The sequence below is a fragment of the Bos grunniens genome, chromosome 5, assembly GCF_055505025.1.
Source record: "Bos grunniens cultivar Pamir isolate PY7600 chromosome 5, Bosgru_T2T1.0, whole genome shotgun sequence".
NCBI lineage: Eukaryota > Metazoa > Chordata > Mammalia > Artiodactyla > Bovidae > Bos > Bos grunniens.
Window position 1 is genome coordinate 79,924,985 of NC_141169.1, and position 12,458 is coordinate 79,937,442.

A 12,458-nucleotide genomic window follows, 5' to 3' on the forward strand; every position below is an offset into this window, starting at 1 on the left:
CACATCTGTACATGACTACTAGAAAAATATAGCTTTGACTATGTGGGCCTTTGTTGGCAAAGTGATATCTCTAGTTTTTAATACACTATCTAGGTTTGTCATGGGCTTCCCTCGTGACTCAGATGGTAAAGCGTCTGCCTGCAATGCGGGAGACCCGGGTTTGATCCCTGGGTCGGGAAGATCCCCTGGAGAAGGAAATGGCAATCCACTCTAGCACTCTTGCCTGGAAAATCCCATGGATGGAGGAGCCTGATAGGCTTTTTTCCCAAGAAGGAAGCGTCTTAATTTCGTGGCCTCAGTCACTGTCTGCAGTGATTTTATAACCCAAGAAAATAAAATCTGTCACTGTTTCCACTTTTTTCCCATCTGTTTGCCAGGAAGTGATGGGACTGCATTCCATGATCTTAGTTTTTTGAATGTTGGGTTTTAAGCCAGCTCTTTTACTCACCTCTTTCACCCTGATCAAGAGGCTCTTTAGTTCTTCTTCACTTTCTAACATTAGAGTGGTATCATCTGCATAGCTGAGGTTGTTGATATTTATCCTGGCAATCTTGATTCTAGCTTGTGAGTCATTCAGCTCAGCATTTTGCTTGATGTAACCCAGATAGCATATTAGAAAGCAGAGAGATCACTTTGCCGACAAAGGTCCATATAGTCAAAGCTTGGTTTTTCCAGTAGTCATGTACGGATGTGAGAGTTGGCCCATAAAGAAGATTGAGTGTTAAAGAATTGATGCTTTTGATTTGTGCTGAAGAAGACTCTTGAGGGTGCCTTGGAAAGCACAATCAAATCAGTCAGTCCTAAAGGAAATCAACCCTGAATATTCAACTGGAAGGACTGATGCTTAAGCTGAAGCTACAATATTTTTGCCACCTGATGCAAAGAGCTGACTAATTGGAAAAGACCCTGATGCTGGGAAACATTGAGAGCAGAAATAAAAGGGAGTGACAGGATGAGATGGTTGGATGGCATCATTAACTCAATGGACATGAGTTCGAGCAAACTCTGGGTGATAGTGAGGGACAGGGAAACCTGGGGTGTTGCAGTCCATGCAATTGCAAAGAGTCAGACACACCTTAGTGGCTGAACAACAGCAAACCATGTTATATGTTATATCCCTGTGACTTTTTTGGGAATTTTTTTTCCTCAAGAGAAATTCTGATCACATCATGCTTATTCTAAGTCTCTCTCTCTTTTTTTTTTTTTGCACTTGATTCTTAAGCAATGCAGGAGTTAGAGGTGCTCACCTTCTGTGCAGTTAGAAATCCGTGTATAACTTCTAGTTGGCCCTCTGTATACATGATTTCTCCCTATCTGAATTTAATTAACCATGGATAGTGTAGAACTGTAGTATTAATTGTTGAAAAAATCTGCATTTAAATGGATCCATATAGTTCAAACCCATTTTGTTCAAGGGTCAAGTGTATTTCCAATTTGATTTATCAAAGAAAAATTCCATCCTAGTCATTTTAACTTAAACATGGAAATGACTGAGTCTACATTTGGATTATTGCAGTTTTTTGATTGTGTATTCTTGTAGGACAACCTTCATCTAACTGTAATCTTCAGTTAAAAGGAAAGGAGACATTTTGGTACTGCTCTAGGACCTTTTTTGGTCATTTAATCTCTCTGAGTTTAATAATTCTGAAAATGATTTAAACTAGCGAGTTCTATTGTCTTTAAGAGTATCTTATTTAATGATTACACTTTACCAGCATTCAGTTTTCTGTAAAAGTTACTTGATTTCTCTTTTTCTTTTTTCTTCTAGTGCATTCCACTCTTCGTTCAACTTGTTTTGGAGAGATTAACCCGAGGGGTCAAAACTAGTGAGCTTCGTACTATGTGTCTTCAGGTTGCAATTGCTGCCTTGTACTACAACCCTGATTTGCTGCTACATACTTTAGAACGAATTCAGTTGCCTCACAACCCTGGACCTGTAACTGTACAATTTATAAATCAGTGGATGAATGATACAGATTGTTTTCTTGGGTCTGTGTCTTTTTGATTTTACACTGCATTTCTATTCTTGGAAAGGTGACTTGTAATATGCATGTATAATAGCATATTGAAAGATAGTTTTTATATCTTAAGAATTTTTTAGTGTGTTGTTAACATAATATTTAATTTTTAGAGAATTAAGAATGTGTTTCAGGAGTATAATCTAGTGGAAAAGAACACAGACTCTGAAAATTAGATTTATTACCCTTCTTCACTTGTTTTTGACTTACGTGTATCGTTATATGTCTTGGCAACAAGAATTAAGTGTCTACTTGGGTTCCTTGACTTTAAGTGTCTCTGGGTAACAACATTCTAAATGGAGTCATGTTTCTAAGGAAAGTACTAGTCTGGTAAAAATATGAAAACCTCAAGGAAGCCTGTTCTCAAATGTGAAATCAGAGGATTGTTAGCTATAGTCCAGGTCCTATCCTGGTAGGAGAGTTCAGCTTTGTGTGAAGCACTTTCCTAGCTTTCCAACGTAGGAAAAGTGAGATCCTAAGTCATAGTTATATACCCACCTCAGGTGACCCCACACATATAAGTGACCCTGTTGTGTTAGAATTTGAGAGACTGCTGATTAATTTAGAAATAACTAGTGTTCTTTTTACGTCTTGTACGATATCATTTAGAAAAATTTACTGAGGGGGAAATAATTCCAGCAGGAATAGTTAGAATATTACCAAGTGATGGGGAGATGGTGGAGGCCTGAATTAGGATGGTGGAAAAGGAATAGGGAAACATACTTAAAAGCTGCTATGTGTATTCTAATTTTTCTACATATAGGAGACTAGAATTTGTCCCGGATTTAGATTTCTTACTAATACTTTGAAAGGAAGAGCATACTTTAGAAAGAAATTGTACTTAGTTATATCTGACAAAGGTTTACAGAGTAGAGATTTAGTCATTCACAGTTATATAGTTGTTGCTTAGTCATTTAGTCATGTCCAACTCTTCTGCCACCCCATGGACTATAGCCTGCCAGGCTCCTCTGTCCCTGGGATTTCCCAGACAAGAATATTGAAGTGGGTTGCCATTTCCTTCTCCAGGGGATCTTCCTGACCCAGGGATTGAACCCACTTCTCCTGCATTGGCAGGCAGATTCTGTACCACTGAGCCACCAAGGAAGCCCAGTTACACAGTTAGTAGCATCTATAAGCAATTTCCCAAAAATAGAAGGTGTCTCAGCAATTATATAGATTGGGCATGTGTGGATTGTGCTCCCTTGGATTCTTCAGAGCCCCACTCAGTAATCGTCTTTTGTACTGTAATCCATTTGACCCTTGGTGTACACTACTAGGTAGAGCTGCATTAATGAGAAAGTCATCAGGCCAAGCACAGCACCTGTTATAGTACACTGCTTTGGCATTGGTAACTGGAATCAAGCAATGGAAATAATGAAGAATAACAGAAGCTATATTTGTTGTTAGGTTTGTTGTATATTGAGGAGCACATGGTGTATATTGGGGCTTTCTTGGTGGCTCAGACAGTAAAGAATCTGCCTGCAATGTGGGAGACTGGCATTTGATCCCTGGGTCAGGAAGATCCCCTGGAAAAGGGAACGGCTACCCACTCCAGTATTCTTGCCTGGAGAATCCCATGAACAGAGTAGCCTAGTGGGCTACAGTCCATGGGGTCTCAAAGAGTTGGACATGTTTGAGTGACCTAACACTTCACTTTTTTTGTTGTATATTTAATTTTGAATTACTGCCAGTAAATTTTTTTATTCATGTCTGTGTGAATGTTACACTAATACAGTAACCTTTTCATTCTTAATATTTTTAGTTTTAAACAATTTAGAAGCATTCATGTAAAAATCTTTGTAATGTATATTGTGTATTTGCTAAATCGCTTCAGTTATGTCTGACTCTGTGCGACCCTATGGACTGTAGCCTGCTAGGCTCCTCTGTTCATTGGATTCTCCAGGCAAGAATACTGGAAGGGGTTTCCATCCCCTCCTCCAGGTGATCTTCTGAACCCAGGGACTGAACCTGGGTATCTTATGTCTCCTGCATTGGTAGGTGAGTTCTTTACCACTAGCTCCACCATTGGTCAAACTTTTTTTCCTTCAGAATTAAGTTTTCCTTATCTTATTTTATAGCACAGAACATTTAATAGATTTACTTGCAGCTATTAAGTTCAGCAGGGCTTTCCAGGTGGTGCAGTGGTAAAGAATCCACCTGCCAATGCAGGAGGCACAGGAGACCTGGGTTCCATCCCGGGGTTGAGAAGATCCTCTGAAGCAGGAAATGGCTACCCACTCCAGTATTCTTGGCTGGAATGTTCCATGGACAGAGGAGCCTGGCAGGCTACAGTCCATGGGACCTGAAAGAATAGGGCATGGCTGAGTAACTGAGCATGCCCGCATTAAGTTCAGCTTATTAGACGTTGAGATTTTTAGACTAGCTTTTGGCACCTGGGGGATTAGTATACAGTATAGTGTACCTTGTAGACCAGTACAATGAATCAAAGTCTAAGGGACTTTTATTTTTTCACTGGATAGGAATTTTATGCTGTCATATACAGGTATTCTTGCTTTAATAAAACTTGTTTTGTCAAGGCCCAGTTGCAGCATTTGTATTAATCATAAATTGATATTACAGCAAGATTCATCATATCAATTGTAGGCTCCCATAGGTCTTTGATGATGAGAATTGGTTTGCAAAACTTGATTTGCATAGGAATTCATATAGTACAAAATGGTTTTACCTCTGTGTAGCTCCAGTGAATGAACCTTAGAGCACAACTTGGATGTTCCTTTTTGTAATTTCTTCAGAAATTTTTCTTATTTCTCATGTGCACACTTTTTTCCCTTTTATGATTTGTAGGCATCATGATCGGAAGATGTGTATAATAGGACTGAGTATCCTTTTGGAATTGCAAAATCGACCTCCTGCAGTAGATGCTGTGGTGGGACAGATTGTGCCCTCAATTCTTTTCCTTTTCCTTGGACTAAAGCAGGTCTGCGCTACCAGACAACTGGTAAACCGGGAGGATCACTCAAAAGCAGATAAAGCCAATATAGAAGAAAATGGTAAAGTGTTCTAATTGCAGTGAATGTTAGAACTGATTTTTTTGAGTATGTGTTTTCTTTGAGTTTTAGTCTATTTAGAAACATTAAATAGATTTACATTTCTTGGCTTGCTACATGTTTAACAAATATTTTGAGTTTGATCGACTGAATTATAGTAGTCCCTTCTTACCACAATTTTGGTTTTATGATTTCAGTTGTCTAAAAATGTTAAATGGAAAATTCCAGAAATAAACAGTTCATAACTTTATTTATCTATTTCCCATTGAAGTATAGTTGATCTACAATATTATATTTTTGGTTATACATTTAGGTCTTTAGTTTCAGATGTACAGCATATATAATGATTCACTGTTTTTATAGATTACACTGTTTAAAGTTATTATATTAACATATTCCCTGTGCTGTTCAATATATCCTTGTAGCTTATTTTTTTAAAACTTAAGATTGTACCTCTTATCTCCTACTCTTGGCCCTCCACTTCCCCCTTCCTAATGGTAACTACTAGTTATTTCTCTGTATCTGTGAGTCTGTTTTATATTCATTTGTTTCTTTCATTTTTTATATTCCATATTTAAATGTAACATATAGAACTTGTCTATCTTTGTTTGACTTACTTCATTAAGCATAATATCCTTTAGGTCTATCCCATTTTGTTGCAAATGGCAAGATGTCATTCTTTGTTTATAGCTGAGTACTAATCCACTGTATATCTCACCACATCTTCATTATCCATTCATTTGTTGATGGACATTTGCATTGCTTCCTTATATTGGCTGTTGTAAATAATGCTGCTGTGAACATTGGGGGTTGTGTGTAGCTTTTTGAGTTATTTTTTAATATATGTATATATACCCAGGAGTGAAATTGCTAGATCATATTTTTAGTTTTTTGAGAAACTTTTCATAGTTTTCCATAAGGGTTGTACGAGTTTACATTCCCACCAACAGTACGCAAGGGTTCCCTTTTCTTTATATCCTTGCCAACATTTGTTATTTGTTGATAGCCATTCTTATTGAGAGGGGTGAGATGATATCTCATTGTGATTTTGAATTGCATTTCTCTAGTGATTAGCCATGTTGAATATCTTTTATGCCTATTCAGGTCTTCTGCTCATTTTTTAATTGGGTCAGTTGGTTTTTTGACATTTGAGTTGTATGAGGTATTTATATATTTTGAGTATTAACCCCTATCATATTATATCATTTCTTGCACTTATTGGTTGTCTTTTCATTTTATTAATGATTTTCTTTGATGCCCCAAAACTTTTAAGTTTAATTAGGTTCCATTTGTTTTTGTTGTTATGTCCTTTGCTTTAGGAGACAGAACCCCCAAAATATTTCTGCAATTTATATCAAAGAGTGTTCTGTTTTTCTGCTAGTAGTTTTATGGTTTCTAGTTATACATTTAGGTCTTTAATCCATTTTGAGTTTATTTTTATCTATGATGTGAGAAAATGTTCTAGTTTCATTCTTTTACATGTAGCTGTCCAGTTTTTCCAATATGCTTATTATTGAAGAAACTGATATTTTCCATTGTGTATTCTTGCTTCTTTTGTGGTAGGTGAATCAACTCCAAATATAGAAGTTTATTTCTGGGCTTTTAATTGTTTCCTGTTGATCTATGTGTCTGTTTTTGTGCCATTACCATACTGTTTTGATTACTGTGGCTTTATAGGATAGTCTGAAGTTAAAGCACATGATATCTCCAACCCTGTTCTTTTTCATCAAGATTGCTTTGACAGTTAAGGGTTTTTTGTGGTTCCATATAAATTTTAGGACAATTTGTTCTAATTCTGTGGAGGGTGTCATGGGTATTTTGATAAACATTAAATCTATAGATTGCTTTGGTAGTATGGATAGTTTAACAATATTAACTCTTCCAATCCATGAACACAGGATATCTTTCCATTTTTTGGTATTTTCTTCCATTGTAGAGTATAGGTCTTTTCACTTCCCTCAGTTAAGTTCATTCATAAGTATTTCATTTTCTTCAATACGATTTTAAATAGATTTGTTTTCTTGATTTCTCTTTCTGCAACTTTACTGAATTCATTTATTAGTTCTAAAAGCTTTTTGGTGGATACTTTATGCTTTTCTATATATAGTATTATGGCATATGAAAATAGTGACAGTTTTACTTCCCTTCCAATTTGGATTCCTTTATTTCTTATTTCTTTTTCTTGTCTGATTGCATGGCTCACCTCCCAATAGTATGTTAAATAGAAGTGGCAAGAGTGGGCATCCTTACCTTGTTCCTGAATTTAGAGGAAAATCTTGTAGCTTTCACTGTACCATATGATGTTAGCTGTGGGTTGGCCATAAACAGCCTTTATTGTGTTGAGATATGTTATCTCTATACCTACTTCGATGAGAATTTTTGTCACGAATGGATGTTGAATTTTGTCAAGTGCTTTTTGGTAGGTATTATGATCATCATGTGATTTTATTCTTTTTTTTTGTGGTGTATCACATTGATTGGTGGATATTGAGTCATCTTTGCATTCCTGGAATAAATCTTACTGGATTGTTGTGTATGATCCTTTTTATAAGTTGTTGAATTTGGTTTGCTAATAATTCTGTTGAGGATTTTTGCATTGATAATCATCAGAAATATTAGCCTATAATTCTCTTTCTCTTTTTTTTGGTAGTGTCTTTGCTTTTGGTGGCACTGTGGAATGAGTTTGGGAGTGTTCCTCCCTCTTTGGCTTTTTGGAGTAGTTTGAGGACAGGTATTAGCTTTTCTTTATACATTTGGAGGAGTTTTCATGTTAAGCCATCCAGTCATGGACTTCTTTTTGCTGGGAGTTTTTTGATTATGAATTCAATTTACTAGAGTGATCTTTTTATTTAGATTGTCTGTTTCTTCCTTATTCAATTTTGGAAGGTTGTATATCTCTAGAAATGTTTCCATTCCTTCTTGGTTGTTCAGTTTGTTGGCTTATAACTATTTGTAGCATTCACTACAATTTTTTTGGTATCTCTGTGATATCAGTTGCAATTTCTTTTATTTCTTGTTTTATTTGTTTGAGCCCTCTCTTTTTTCCTCCCACTAAAGGCTTATACATTTTGCTTATTTTTCAAAAACAGTTCTTGATCTTTTCTACTATTTTTTTTTTTTGGTCTATTTTATTTATTTCCCCCTCTAAACTTTATTATTTCTTTCTTCTGACTTTAGGCTTTGTTTGTTCTTTTTTTATTCTTTTAGATGGTAGGTTAGGCTGTTTATTTGATATTTTTCTTGTTTCTTGAGGTAAACCTAAATTTTGCAGTGTTTTTAAATTTGCAAAGTTGTGTTTTTGTTTTCATTTGTCTCAAGGTATTTTCTGATTTCTTTTATGATTTTTTCATTCATCCATTGGTGTTTTAGTAGCATGTTGTTTAGTCTTCATGTGTTTATGTTTTTCATTTTTCTACCTGTGATTGATTTCTCGTTTCATAGTGTGGTCTGAAAAAATGCTTAATATAATTTCTATCCCTTTGCATTCGGTGAGACTTATTTTGTGGCCTAGCATGTGTTCTGTCCTAGAGAACGCTCCACGTGCACTTGGAAAAATGTGCATTCTACCATTTTGGGGATCTAATGTCCTGTAGATATCTGTTAAGTTCAAGTGGTCTGATGTTCATTTAGACACATTAGAAAAACCGCCAAACTACATTTCCACCTGTGTGTGTCTTTAATCCTGAAATTAGTTTCTTCAAGCAATCAGAATTCTTTTTTTCCAGTATGTTGCACTCTTTCTAATTTCTTACTTTGGTCTCTCTTGGCTTATAATTATTAAGACTTGAGGGAAGATTTTTTAGTAATATCCCAGACTTTCTTATTGAATTGCCTACTTAAGTGTATGACCATTAACCAACAAAGGTATCTCTTGCTGTCTTATTATTATCCTTTGTATATAGTTTTTAATTTTTTTTGTATGTGGTAAAAACTATGGTTTCTTGCCTTATCCCTAAAATTATTTTGCAGCTTAATACACGTGCTTCAATATGGTATGTTTTATAGAACTAGATTTAGATTAATAATGCCTGGTTTAAGTTTACTCCAGGTTTTTCCTCTTAGATTGATTTTTGCCCTGCATTTAGTATCTTCCAGTTATTTACAGTACTGGTCTGTCTGGAACAGACTGGCCCTGAAAATAGAAACTCAGTCTATGGAGATACACAGTTCAGCTGTCAACTTTTTAACCCATGTGTAGCTAATTATTTTTCTTTAATATTTCTAAACGTTTCTGTTTCTGTTAGCTGAAATGACCTCTTCATTTGAGCATTTCCAAGCAATTGGTAATTATTAATAGCTTAGTTGGAGAAGGAAATGGCAACCCACTCCACTGTTCTTGCCTGGAGAATCCCATGGATGGAGAAGCCTGGTGGGCTGCAGTCCATGGGGTCGCACTGAAGCGACTTAGCAGCAGCAGCAGCAGCAATATCTTAGTTAATTGTTAAGAGACTCACATTCTCAATGGGAGGTCACTGTTGTTTAAAACACATGCACTGAGTACACAATCATTTTATGTCTTTTTTTTTTTTACAAAAAGGTTAATTTGGGAATCTGTGGCTAAATAGTATTTTTATATTAATGGATATGAAGCAGCCATAGTAAAACAGTAATAACAGTTCATCTAGATCACAGATTTAGAGATAGTTAGAAATTGTTTTAAACGAGGAAGATAAAGTCATTTTCAATTTAGCAAGCTATAGTAAAGGTAAGGTTTATTTTTATAATTTTACATAAAATTATTTGATAGTTTTTCCATTTCTAGAATGTCACTTTATAATTTTTGTTTTCATTTGGATTTATCTTTTGTCCTTATGTGATTTGATTCCTTTTGAATAAATAATGGATTCACAGAAGAGATTTCAAGTGATGAAGAGGAGACTAATGTAACTGCTCAAGCAATGCAGTCAAATAATGGAAGAGGTGAAGATGAAGAGGAAGATGATGATGACTGGGATGAAGAAGTGTTGGAAGAAACTGCTCTTGAGGGATTCAGTACTCCGCTGGACCTTGACAATAGTGTGGATGAATATCAATTTTTTACACAAGCTTTGCTGAGTATGTTGTTACTCCCTGAATCATCAAATATGTTTTTCATTTCCATCTTTTAGAAGTTGTTTGGGGGTCTACCCCAAATTGGTTTAGGATTCCCTGTAAAAATTGTATTTATTTTTAATTATAGAAATCCCCAAACATACATAAAATGAGAGCAGATAGCATAATGTCAGGGTTAGGTTGCAGGATATCCTCATAATAGTGATTTAAGGCAAGAGTATCTGTATATATTGTTCATCCTCTAGGTATAAACAAAGATTTTTACAGAATGAAGTATCTCACATATTTTGCTTAAAAATTGTGGCCATAAACTTATCAGCAATTCATAATCCCCATGGGAAGGAATGGGGTCCATAAGAGAGTAAATTTTTAACTATATAAGCAATATACCAATTTTTTACAGCAAAGGATACTAGAAATACAGTTAAAGTACTCATAAAAGATTGGAAGAAAATACTGTCATGTAAGATCCACAGATTACAGAAACCTTCTATAAATGAATAAGACCAATAACCTTGTATAAGAATGAGATACATAAATAGAAAACTTATAGAATTAAAAATAAATAATAAACCAATGAGAATATTTGGAAAATTATTATAAACAAGGTATAATGAAAAGAAATCCCACTATATGGGTTGCTTGATAGTTACATTGTATTTCTATGGCAGTATCATAATTTAGCTTATTTCCACTGATGGACATACAGGATATTTCCAGTTTTTTGTTTCTTTGCTGTTATAAAGAATATTAAATTGAACATCCTTGTTCAATTTGAACACCAACCCTAAAATATTGTTGTTAATACTAACAAGGTTCAGTTCAGTTCAGTTGCTCAGTCGTGTCCGACTCTTTATGACCGCATGAATTGCAGCACGCCAGGCCTCCCTGTCCGTCACCAACTCCTGGAGTTCACTCAGACTCACGTCCATCTAGTCAGTGATGCCATCTAGCCATCTCATCCTCTGTCGTCCCCTTCTCCTCCTGCCCCCAATCCTTCCCAGCATCAGAGTTTTTCCAATGAGTCAAATCTTCGCATGAGGTGGCCAAAGTACCGGAGTTTCAGCTTCAGCATCATTCCTTCCAAAGAAATCCCAGGGCTGATCTCCTTCAGAATGGACTGGTTGGATCTCCTTGCAGTCCAAGGGACTCTCAAGAGTCTTCTCCAACACCACAGTTCAAAAGCATCAATTCTTCGGTGCTCAGGCTTCTTCACAGTCCAACTCTCACGTCCATACATGATCACAGGAAAAACCATAGCCTTGACTAGACAGACCTTTGTTGGCAAAGTAATGTCTCTGCTTTTCAATATGCTATCTAGGTTGGTCATAACTTTCCTTCCAAGGAATAAGCATCTTTTAATTTCATGGCTGCAGTCACCATCTGCAGTGATTTTGCAGCCCCCAAAAATAAAGTCTGACACTGTTTCCACTGTTTCCCCATCTATTTCCCATGAAGTGATGGGACCAGATGCTATGATCTTCGTTTTCTGAATGTTGAGCTTTAAGCCAACTTTTTCACTCCTCACTTTCACCTTCATCAACAGGCTTTTGAGTTCCTCTTCACTTTCTGCCATAAGGGTGGTGTCATCTGCATATCTGAGGTTATTGATATTTCTCCCGGTAATCTTGGTACTAACAATGTAGTGGTAGCCTAATATACTGGCATTATGTAGTATGCCAATATATTGCTTATTACAAATACCATTAATGAGTCACCTCTATGTTTTATTGAAATTTAGCAGGAACAAGAGGTTGAGAGTCCAGGGAATGATATTCCAAAACATGAGGAAGATAAAGAGCATAAATGTGGAAATTGAAATGCAGAGGGTGTTCTCTAAGGCAGTTGCTACTGGACCTGGGTGTTCATCATAAGCAACAAAGAAGCTCTTTGGTCTTGGGTGGGATCTCAGGATATGTATTTTGAAAATGCTCCTCAGGAGACAGGCAACCAGCTTTGGCTCAGTCAGCACATAGGGACCACTGCTTAAGTCTCTGTGAAGTGGTAAAATTGTACCAAATTGTACCAGCCTTGGATTCTGGACTGAGGTTGTCTTTATCGCATTGCCGATTAGAGTGTTGTTGAATGTTTTTGTATAAAGAAGTGATCTTGGGGATGTGGTAGTTTCTTTCAGGGCTATTATCTATTGATAAGGTCCAAAAAGAACTGAAGTGGACTAGACTTGGGAACCAAGTGTTAGGAAATTGCTTTATGTAAGTAGGGCCCTCGAGAGAAAGGATGGCATTTGATGAAAAAAGCATATAGGTAAAAACCATCAAGAAAGCAGCACAGAATTGGATGTGGAAGAGGGTATGACAGTGGTTGACTAGGAGACTAAAAGAACTAGTGATGGAAATGGGGAGATCCAAGGAGAGTTTGA

At 36.2% G+C, this 12,458-nt stretch overlaps 1 protein-coding gene across 3 annotated transcripts in view; it reads left to right on the forward strand.

Annotated features, from left to right (window-relative positions):
• IPO8 (importin 8) overlaps window positions 1–12,458 on the forward strand; it is a 65,859-nt gene that overhangs the window by 49,510 nt on the left and 3,891 nt on the right. For all 3 annotated transcript variants that reach the window (XM_086401534.1, XM_086401535.1, XM_086401536.1), the window contains 3 exons: window positions 1,769–1,989; window positions 4,824–5,029; window positions 9,878–10,081. In XM_086401534.1, the coding sequence (XP_086257660.1) occupies window positions 1,769–1,989; window positions 4,824–5,029; window positions 9,878–10,081 (631 nt within the window). The remainder of the gene's footprint in view (window positions 1–1,768; window positions 1,990–4,823; window positions 5,030–9,877; window positions 10,082–12,458) is intronic.